Source organism: Corylus avellana, chromosome ca10 (genome assembly GCF_901000735.1).
Source record: "Corylus avellana chromosome ca10, CavTom2PMs-1.0".
NCBI lineage: Eukaryota > Viridiplantae > Streptophyta > Magnoliopsida > Fagales > Betulaceae > Corylus > Corylus avellana.
Window position 1 is genome coordinate 7,288,917 of NC_081550.1, and position 11,706 is coordinate 7,300,622.

Consider the following 11,706-nt stretch of genomic DNA (forward strand, 5'->3'; position numbering starts at 1 on the left):
TTATAAAAAAAAATGACAATTTTTATGAAGAAAAATACCCATTTATTTTTTTTAAAATATCAAATAAAAAAGGACTACATATTATTGTTTCAATTTTTTATTTTATTTTGTTTTTAAAAAATAAAAAATAAAATAAAAGTTGAGTCAAACTTATGCTAAAAGAGTTTTCCCTTTATTATAACTCTATTTTTTTTTTTTTTTTCTTGTCATTCAAAATCTTTTCAATTCCTGTAACCCAGCTCTCCTTCTGTGCCTCTCTCTCTCTGTCTCTCTCTCTTCCACAGAGAGACACTTTCTCTCTCTTTCACAGCACAAACTCTCTGTGTTTTTTTTTTTTCTTCTGTTCTCGGTCTCTATGGTTGGATCCTGTAGTTTCTTCTCCACTGACTACGGTTAGAGTCAGGAGATTTATATGTAATATATTTATATATGTTTGTATAGATATATGATCATATATTTCTCTTGATTCACTTTCTTTTTTCATTTTCGTTTTGTTAAATTTATTTTTTAAAGTTTCTTAGATGCGTTTTTGTTAACTGGATTTGGGGATTTTCTTTCTGTGATCTGTTCAGCTGGTTCTTTTTTTTTTTTTTTTTCCTGGGCTTGAACAAGGTTGAATTTGTAGAATTCTTTAGTTTTGTTGGTTTCAAGAAACTCCTTAGATTTTCTCCTCATTTCCCATCGTTTTCTTATTTTTTAATTTTCAATTTGGCTTGCTGCTTCAATTCTATCTGAGTATCTTGGAGGTTTGTGGAGCCCTTTGGAAGGGCTGATACAGCTTGTTTGAGGTCAATTAAATGAGGTAAATTTTTTCCCCCATTTTATGACATATCAGAAAGCAAAAATCTCTCCATGAAATTTGCTCTGCTTATATGAAAATGAAAATGTACGATAACTGTACTCATATCCTAGTGTAAATTATATTACTTTATAGTTTGGGAAGTTTCTGCTTGGAAGTGTTCGTCTTTAATTTTTAATATTTTGGTCTTTTAATCTTTCTTTTTTGGTTTTCAAGGATAAACGTCTCTTGAAATACAATTGTTTAAATTCAATATTTGGACAAAGTTTCTCCTTTTATGGCCCAAAAATCATTTTTCTTTGAATTTCATTTCATGGTTATTCCCTCTGTCTGATACTATTTCATGATCAAAGAAAAAATTGCTGCAGCTAATATCTTCTCATCAATTAAATTTGTAAGTTGCTGCATTTTACTTGTTGGAAGGTAAAATTGTCTGATCTTTTGGGCACATTCAGGGAGCCGATGGGTACAACAAACAAGAGTGAGAACAAAAAAATGACTAAGGGTAACCGAGATCTTGCATCAGTTGAAGATGCTAAAACTGGAGGAAACTTGGGAGGAGGGGGTCTTTTGAAGAAAGGCCCATGGACATCAGCAGAAGATGCAATTTTAGTGGAGTATGTTAAAAAGCATGGAGAGGGGAACTGGAATGCTGTTCAGAAGCACTCAGGACTTTCTCGGTGTGGCAAAAGCTGCCGTCTACGATGGGCGAATCACCTGAGACCAGATTTGAGGAAGGGTGCATTCACTCCAGAGGAAGAGCACTGCATCATTGAACTCCATGCTAAGATGGGAAACAAATGGGCTCGAATGGCTGCAGAGGTTAGTGCCAAATTTCCACTTTCAGTTTTGTTTTTCAGTAAGTATAGAATGTTATGGGTCTATTTACGTCTAGTTACATATAAATATGAATGATATTCTGGCGGGTGGGGTCAGTTACCCGTAAGAGTTTGATTAACGGTGAGGATTGTTGTACAGTATGCGTTTGCGACGTGCAATTAATCTGAGTAAAGTTCTCCTATGTTATCAAAGAAAAAAAAAATTATGAATGATATGTTCAGTTATAGGGTACTACACCTCATGCCTATGTTTCACAGGCAGGGATTGGAATCTAATGTGTGCACACAAGGCAGCAAAATCATAAGTCAGTGGACAAACGTAGACATGTATGCACACACTCAGGCACACCCTCACATCTAAATACCTATGCACTGAAGTAACTTGAAAAAAATGCATATCATGGTAGAGGGACAGTGATCTCTGCACTTTTGGCATGTCTGAGGTAGTTTTAACAAATACATTACCATGTCAAATGAGTAATGTGCTCAACATGATGTCTGATGTGAGCATGGTGCCCTGTAGAAGTAGAACTGTCTATACTTATTAGTCTCATAAATCCCAGTTTTCCTGTTGAGGTACGCTTTACACATGAGCATAATGGATTCAGTAATGTGATTCTTGCAGGATGATATCTATTTTCTTGTATACTCCCTGTGCACTTGGTTGTGCCCCTTTGCACTTTTAATGAGATTGAATTACTTCTATATATATAAAAAAAAGAAATATGTTTTCTCTAATTTAAGTGATTCTCATACCTTCAAAATTATGTTATTGGCTGCTTTTCTCACTTTTGTCTCTATGTGGTATTTTGTAATAGTAGTGTGGTGTTCAATGGCTAGAGTTCTGGTAATTGCTACTAGACAACATTGCTTGTCCCAATAATGAAGGGGCACACCTCTATATATATGCAACTTCTATTATTCTACCTTGGTTTTCCACACTCTTTTGATGTGCTTTCTTTGAAATGGGCTGGTTTTATGGCAAACTTTTGTACCATCGTACTGATGCACACTCAATTTAGAGCAGTCACTAAATTTTCATCCCAAGGGGATAAATGTCAAAAATCAAGTACATTGACTTATTAAGTTCTCAAGCCTTCTATGCAGGATTAGGCTGGTTTTACCACTTAATTATCTCTTGCTTGGCAGACAGAAGAACGAAATCCTTATGGAATTCTGATGTCACCAGCACAAACAGACACTTGAATTTTCAACATCTGTCCAAAGTCGAATCTATTTATTTTGAAATTTGAAAGTAATGTTTTAGTTACTGTAATGGCATTCTGTTGGTTGATGCATGGCTATAATCATTCTTGTAGTTTGTATAATTGGTTTGCTTTTAACCTTATTTCACTGTGGTACCAAATAATGAGATATAGATGCCCAAATTAATTGTATTTCAGAATAACTGCTCTTTTTAGAAAGTTTTTCGATGTATCATGTTAGAGATGGTGGCTCATTTTCAGAACGAGAAATATACACTAGTCTCTAGTTCAAAGGCCTCATGGGTGGATCGTAGCAAATTGAGCATAGGGTATATTGGGGATTTTCAATGTACCGGATTAGGGTTGGTGATAGTATATATATTTTGTAACTATATTCTTTGTTGAATATAGTGAAAAAGCCACTCTCTCCTACACTGATCCACCGAAAATTCTCTCTGTGCCGTTCTCTCTTGCTTTGTCTTTACTTTTCACCAAATTGCAGAGTTTTTACAATCCCAACACGTCATATGAATGTCCTCCTATTATGCTTATAACTTATGCTCTTATTATCTTTTGAAGCATCTAATCTGCCAGTTTTCTTGTGTCAGTTCACACTAGAATCCTGTTTGGTATTGAGGGAAGCTAGTTCAAAAATATCTTCTAGAAAAGTCAGACTACCATTGTTTGTTGCTTGAGAAAATTGATTCCTTGTTAATATAGATTTTTTAGTAAAGAAGAGCTTAGGAACCTCTTTTTGTGAAGAGGATGTGACACAGAACCAGTGAGACCTAACAGGTTGTATGTCTAAAATTAGGGTTACAACTAAGGAATTTGATTTTGGGTTTACCAAATTTAGAACAAGGATTCTGGTTTTGGCTAACAGTGTTGGATTTGTGAGTTTACTGGAGTGTTTGTGATCATAAAAAAATAGAGAAAGAAAAGTAAAAATAAGAGGAAAAGTACTATTACCACTTGAGAAAAAGTACTCTTACTAGCCCTACTTGAGAAAGAGTACTATTACCACCCTTGGCTTTAAAGAAAACAAAACACTTAAAAAGACTAACTAAAACTACAAAACAAACATTAGACCCAGCTAGAAAAGAAAATTCTAGGCTGTAGTCCCAGATTAAAATTGGTGCTTAGAATTCAGACTCCCATCTCTGGTAGACCTTCCCTAACCATTTATATGAGTCCCCATCAGGATATTTATCCACATCACATATATTTCTGACTATGCAGTTAAGGGTGTGTTTGTTTTGATGCAACACCCAGCCGCCAAGTGTTGAATCAAATCAATTCCTCTTCTTCAGGTAGTTTGCTTATTATTTTTCACTTTTTCTTCTTCCTCTTCGGTTGAATCAACTCTTGTTCAATTTTTTTTGTTCTATTCTTCATTCTTCTTCAGTCTCCTCTTCAAGTCTTGATTCTTCCTCTTCTTCTGCAATCTTTGCTCGCCTCTTTGGTCTGCCCACAGGTCATAGCTTGTAGCTCACGCCTCAGCCTCACAGCTCACTGGTTTGGTCACAGACTCACAGCAGTGTTCTGTCACCTCTCATTTAAATCCCATGCCTCACTTAAAGACTCACAACTGTGAGCTGACGCCTCACTTTGGTTCCTCTTCATTATTATTATTATTATTATTTTTTTATTTTATTTTTTATTTTTTTATATTTTTATTTTCTCTTTATAAGTAGTTCCTCTTTATTCATTGGTTAAGGGTTGTACGCACTACATGTAACAACACATTACACTGAAGGAGGCAAGGCATCAATTAAAGAACACCAAATGATTAAAAAAAAAGGCTCATGGATTGCCACGATTTTCAAAACACATGATGTCCAGTAGTCATCTGCAAAATGAGTTCGAGAAGAGTTAAGATTTGCTGACATTTCATTAAACACACAGAATCTAATAATTATTTGTCTCAACCTACATCACCTAATAGAGTTTCTGGTCATTGTTCTCCTTCAGGTCAGATTGAAGTCTTCCATGTGACATGAATGCCATTGACCATTGTTGAATCTAGAATGGACTAAGAAATCATTTTAAAAATCTTATTTAATAGCTCAAAGAAAATAAAAAGGTACTCTTCATTTATTGTGAGAAACTACCCATTAACTTATGGGGGATGATTGGATAGCCAATTCTCCCGTAACTCTAGATCCTGATGTCACTACGAAGCCACTTTATTTGAAGTGATGTACTGATGTTGCAATTTAAAAAAGAAGTGAAATGAAAGGAAGTACAAATAGAATTATAGATTAGACAAATAATAGCAAGGAAGTGGCGTTACACTACATCAAAGAGTTCTTCCTATCAAAATCAAGAAGAAAATACATGAATCTCATCAAACACTTGTTCATTGCTTTGACAGCAAGGAGTTAAAGTGATTGTATTAATCTTGTCAAACACTTAAATGTTCCTAACATAGTGGCTCGAGAGACATACATTCTAAATATCTTATTTTCCTTTGACTTTGAAAATTATTTTCATTGACTAAATGTTTTTCGTTTGCACCAAATATTGGAAAATATGGAAAAGCATTTTGGGAAAATCTTTTATGTTGAAACAAATAAAGTCTAATTGAGTAGTAGAGCGAACATTCTGTTTTTGTTAATCATTACATGATTCATCGATAGCATTGGTTCCATAATTTTCCAAGAGTTCATTTTCTTTCTATATAAATAGAGACTATCCATATTGAAAATTAAATCCACTTGGTGTAAGTTTCTTTTTAGATTTTGGTGAAATATTCACTGTTGTACTGCAATCCCACGTTTATAATCCTTGCAGCCAAAGATAGCTGTAGAGTGAGCACAATGTTGACTATGTTCTGCCTTTTACTATGTATCCTCACCACACTATATTAATTTACTTCCTAGTTTCTTTTGTAAAGACCTCCTCACTTGTTTGTTTATTCATTTTGGTTATGTATGCTCATATGTTCAGAAATAGACTGACCTATCAACCTTTTTCACATTCTTCCATCTCCCCCTGTAACAGTTGCCTGGACGCACAGATAATGAGATAAAAAACTACTGGAATACGAGAATTAAGCGATTGCAACGATCTGGTACACCAATTTATCCACCTGATGTGTGTTTGCAAGTATTTAATAGTAGTCAAGACAACATGGGTACATTGGAAATGGCAGACACACAACATTGTGATTTCTTGCAGAGGGACGGTTTTGAGGCTCCAGATTTTGATCTCAATAATGTACTCACTAATGGACTCACTAATGGTCATCTCCCTTATTCTCCTAAATTTTTTGATATTACTTCAACCAGCATTCTCAAACAAGGTGTTAGTTCATCCCTTGCTCATAACGTTATGTTCCCAACAATGCATCCCCCCAAACGCCCCAGAGAGTCAGAGACCTTATTCCCTACTCTGGATTGTAGTGTCGGCAGTTGTCTCCCAATGTTCAATCATTATGTGGATTACACTTGTGAGAAGGCTGCTGAATCCTTTAACTTGTCTTCATTTGATCCTGATCCTAACACCAATGACCAGGTACCATTCAGTGTTATTTCTGGCAGCCATGCCTGTTTAAATGGCAATTCTTCTTCTTCTGGGCCCATATCTGGGGCTATGAAGTTGGAGCTCCCTTCACTCCAATATTCAGACTCTCGACCTGGTAGCTGGGGCACGCCTGCTTCCCCACTTCCTTCACTCGAGTCTGTTGATACCTTGATCCAGTCTCCTCCAGAAGAGCAGATTCGCGCAGATTGTCTTTCACCGAGGAGCGGTGGTTTGTTGGATGCGATACTCTATGAGTCACAGAATAGAGGCTCAAAGATGAATCAACCCCAGCAAACTTCAGATGTTTCTGTCATGCCAAAATCTCTGGTGGCAAGCTCGCCCATGAATCCCTATCAGATGGATGGTGACCCAAATTCACCTTTAACTCATTCTGCTGCATCAATATTCAGCGAGTATACACCTATCAGTGGAAGCTCAATGGATGAACACCAATCAGTTGAAACCATGCTGGGTGAGAATGTTTTGCATCACATTAATCACAGTAAAAATGAAATATATAGTTTTATAGTTAAGTTGATAAAGTTTACTGTACATTTTTTTCTCTTTCTTTTTATTTTTTATTTTTAATGCAGGACGCGATATTATGCCTGAAACAGTCCATCGGGATTTAAGCCATTGTGTTATAGATAAAGAAATTCCAGATGACATAGTCTTTACCACGGCAGATAATTTATTTGACCTCGGTTGGTTTGAGCATAGCAACGAGCATGGTGAGAATCAGCAGGCACTTCTTGGTGAAGAATTTAGAAATTGCTACTAACAAAAAGTGCTGTGACTGTTAGTTACATTAAGAACGTGAATTTGATTTGTGCATGAGATGACTTTTCTTGTCTATCGAATTTTTGAAGATCAGTGGAATCTTCATGGAACTTAAATCATCTTTAAAACTGCTTGTTGTAATTGATCATAGGTTTGTTCTCAAACTTCATGATCTTGGGGGACAATTTTTATGGTAACCTTCACAAGTCATTGTTCTTTGGTGTTGATCTTGGACAATTTAGTTCTAATAATAATTCCATGCACGTGTTCAACCAAAGAGGTGCATGAAATTCTTGTCATAAGCGTATTTATCAGGGTCAGCGAAAAAAGCATATTGATCAGAGATGATGATGTTGATCTTTAGTTGTTTAGCTTCTTGCTTGCATGAGTTTAGCATTACTTTATTACTATTATTCTCTCACGTTGCTCATAATTGAGAACAAAAGACAGCTGATTTCAGATGGCTTTTGATGTATGCATGCCTTAAGGATGCGGTTCATCTCATGCCCTTCCATAGATTGAATTGATCAGTGGACATCCTAAGCGTTGACATAATCAACTTCATTTTTTTAAAAAAAAAAAAAATTTACAGGGCCACCCCCCCAGTTGGCGAAATGGGGATGATTTTGAGTAATGCTATTTAATATACTGATATATGATTACTATACAATTGAGATGACGTGGCTGTAAAAATCAGTCTTTAGATTAGCAAGAAATTTGTTAAAAGAAAAATCAATAGTTATTTCTTGTAGAAAGAAAAATCAATAGTTAATTTTCAATGTCATATCATCTCTGTTAGTTGTATATATAGTAGGCTACTAAATTGTATTTTTTTTTTGTTTTTTTGGCTGAAACTTCTTCTAATATGAGTAATGTTAGAAAAAATCAATGGTATATGATTGCTATATGTCCTTTAATCAACTCTTGTAAAAATAAATATATAAATAAGGGTGTGGCCGAGTCCCCCATGTTTGTCTTTGGATTTTTTGTTAACGCTATACATGAGCATTTTGGGGACTTCACCCCAAAAAGCTTGAGTCATTTTTCGTCATGAAAGGTGAAGAAAGCTAATGGATAAACAAACTAGCTAACGTTTGAAACTTTAGGAGAGTTAATTGTCACTTCTTAACCATTGGAGACAAGATTAAAAAAAAAAAACAATCCAACCTAAGGAGGGGAGTAAATTGTAATTAAAAAAAAAAAAATGGCAGAAAGAGCAAGAAATGTCAAAGCTATCTCAAACTGAGTTGACTAGGTAACAAAATGTTGCTTGGTAGCATCTTCATTGTAAAGAAAGAATTATAGCTCATTGGATGTAAAGAAAGAGAAGGTTCCAAGTACGAATTGACCAAAAGGGTTTATAAGAAGGAGCAACAACTAATATCCAAGAACAAGAGAGAATCAAAAGTTTTTAGAAATTAGCTCTTCAATCCAATTAGAAGTTCCAAGAAAGAAGGGATAGGTAGACATTGTAGAGTCTAATATAATACCTTCATCTTCCATATCATAATTAAGTTGATTGAGATCAAAATCCATTGTTGTTGGACCTGTCCGGCTGGCTTCTCCTGGGGATGATGCTATCACAATAATAATTGTTGCTTCTGATTGTCTGTTCTTGTGGATGGATCTTGCAGCCCATTTCCCATCATATTTATCATGGATCAACCCAACTTCCTCATCAGTTTCTTCAGAATCACTACTCAAAATCTCCATCCAAATCTTGGTTGCGGCTTAATTTCTTCTTTTTCATCTTCTGCTCATCATCATGTTCTTCTGTAGGAACCTCATCAGTACTTTTGATTCCCAACCTCAAGGAAGAAGAACCTCCTCTACCAACTTGAAGCTGCTCATCATTCAGGCTCTGTTTCTCTGCTTCTGAAGCATCAAATCTTTGATCCCCATCAATCACAGATTGACTAGAAATAAACATCAGATTCTCTGCACCCTCAACTGCACCAGTAGCTTTCCGCCCTCTCTTACCAGTCTCAGACCAGTTAAAAGAAACATTCTTCAAACATTCAGCGTCGGATTTTGCACATGACAACTCTGAAGAACTATTGTTATCATCACCCACAGAATCTCTTGTAATGGCTTTTAGCTTTCCATTGTCGTCGTCGCCACAATCCAACCTTGCTGATGAAGCCAACTCATTCACATTCTTTTTCTCATCTTCTTCAAACACCTCTTCCTGTTCATCAGTATCTCTTGTAATGGCTTTTAGCTTTCCATTCTCCTCGTCGCCACAATCCAACCTTGCTGATGAAGCCAACCCATTCACATTTTTTTTCTCATCTTCTTCAAACACCTCTTTCTGTTCATCAGTATCTCTTGTAATGGCTTTTAGCTTTCCATTGTCGTCGTCGCCACAATCCAACCTTGCTGATGAAGCCAACCCATTCACATTCTTTTTCTGATCTTCTTCAAACACCTCTTCCTGTTCATCAGTATCTCTTGTAATGGCTTTTAGCTTTCCATTGTCGTCGCCACAATCCAACCTTGCTGATGAAGCCAACTCATTCACATTCTTTTTCTCATCTTCTTCAAACACCTCTTCCTGTTCATCAGTATCTCTTGTAATGGCTTTTAGCTTTCCATTGTCGTCGTCGCCACAATCCATCCTTGCTGATGAAGCCAACCCATTCACATTCCTTTTCTGATCTTCTTCAAACACCTCTTCCTGTTCATCAGTATCTCTTGTAATGGCTTTTAGCTTTCCATTGTCCTCGCCACAATCCAACCTTGCTGATGAAGCCAACTCATTCACATTCTTTTTCTCATCTTCTTCAAACACCTCTTCCTGTTCATCAGTATCCATCAGGAAAAGAAAGAAAAGGAGCACAAGAAAACAGATTGCAACAGTTGGTGTTCTTGGAAAGAACTGAAAAGAAAGAGATTGGAAAAGTTGGTTAAAAGGAAGAAAGAAAAGAGAGAAAATATGTGCAAATAAGTCAGTCTTCATTAAATTTCCAAGAGTATATATTACAGATTTCCATTGGCTAAGGCACCATTTTTTTCAGTAATGCTATTTAATAGATTGTTATATAATTATTAGACAATTGGGATAATGTAGCAATAAAAAATAGCTTTTAGATCGGTAAGAAATTTGTAAAAAAAAAAAAAAAAAAAAAATTCAATAGTTGATTTTCGCTATCATATCATCTCAGTTGTATAGTAATCATATAGCAGTCTACTAAATATCATTTCTTTTTCTTTTTTGGCTGAGACTTCATCTTCAAATATGAGTAATGCTATTTGATAGATTAATATACGATTGCCATACAACTTGATGATATAATAATGAAAATCAGCTATTTAATCGGCATTTGTAAAAATAAATAAATAATAAAATCAAAGCCATTTTTTTTTTTTGGATTTTTTTATGGGAAAAATGCAAAATTAGTCCTTGTAGTTTACCTGATTTACAATTAACTCCCCATGGTATCAAAATGAACTCCTTAAATGCTTACTACGTTTTGCTTTTCAGATAATTAAAGCTTGTTTTGTAGCTAATTATAAAGAGAAAAATGTAGATTCAATCCTTTTGGTTTACCTGATTTTCAATTAACTCATTGTGATATCAAAATGAACTTAAAGGTCCCTGAGGTATGCTAAAAAGATAATTTAGTTCCTAGAGTCAAATTCCGTTCACTGACTTAATAGATTCTAATAGCGTAAAACATTAGAGTCAATATAATTGTGATACTTGTCATATGTAAGTCAGTTTCATACTAAGGGAATTTGTTAAATTAGTGGGCGGAATTTGATGGTAGAGACTAAATTATATTTTTGGCATACCTCAGGAACCCTTGAGTTCATTTTGACACCATAGGGAGTAAATTGTAAATCAAGTAAACCACAAGGACTAATTTTGCATTTTACTCAATTATAAAAAATAAAAAATTTTACTTATTAATAACAAATATTGACTTTTTTTCTTCCATTTTTTTTTTCCCCAGCAACCAAATGCAATTTATTTACATTTATTTATATATCTACTTATCTTTTGCCCATTAAGGGACAATTGAGTTCATACGTCACACGATTGAAGCTAGACTGACTCCTTTCATAAAAAAAGGGTGACATTTCCTCTGGGAATTCTTTTCAAACCAAATGACTACTCTAGTCTCTAATTACAGGTGAAGGAGGAACGTTATTTAGCACTTTTTTTGCATTTTTAATTGACGTAACCGTAACCGCCTTAGCGGTTAGTAGAACCGCAACCGCTCAACCGCTAACCGCCTAGTGGTTAACGGTTAGCAGTTAGTAAAATAGATAACCGCCCGCTAACCGCTTTTTCAAAATTGGGCTTTTTTTTGGGCATTTTTGGGCTTTCTTTAGGGCTTTTTAGGACTTTTTGGACTTCTTTTTTTGGGTTTTTTTTAGTGTCTTCTTGGGTCCAATTGTTATAAAACGAGTCCATATTGAAAAATAAAAAATATTTGACCCAAAATTTACATTTACTTGTACTTTAAAAAAATTTCCTTAAATATTAAATCATAACCGGTTAACTTTTTTTTTTTCTTTGGTTTTTAAAAAAACAACATTAAAAAAAAAAAAA

The 11,706-nt window shown here is 35.0% G+C and overlaps 1 protein-coding gene across 1 annotated transcript; it reads left to right on the forward strand.

The window, feature by feature from the left end:
- Positions 1–234: 234 nt before the first annotated feature.
- Positions 235–7,367, forward strand: LOC132164039 (transcription factor GAMYB-like). The gene is made up of 4 exons (XM_059574446.1): positions 235–802; positions 1,255–1,621; positions 5,847–6,840; positions 6,962–7,367. The coding sequence occupies exons 1-4, from the start codon at positions 798–800 to the stop codon at positions 7,147–7,149; spliced, it is 1,554 nt and encodes a 517-aa protein (XP_059430429.1). The 5' UTR covers positions 235–797; the 3' UTR covers positions 7,150–7,367.
- Positions 7,368–11,706: the final 4,339 nt, after the last annotated feature.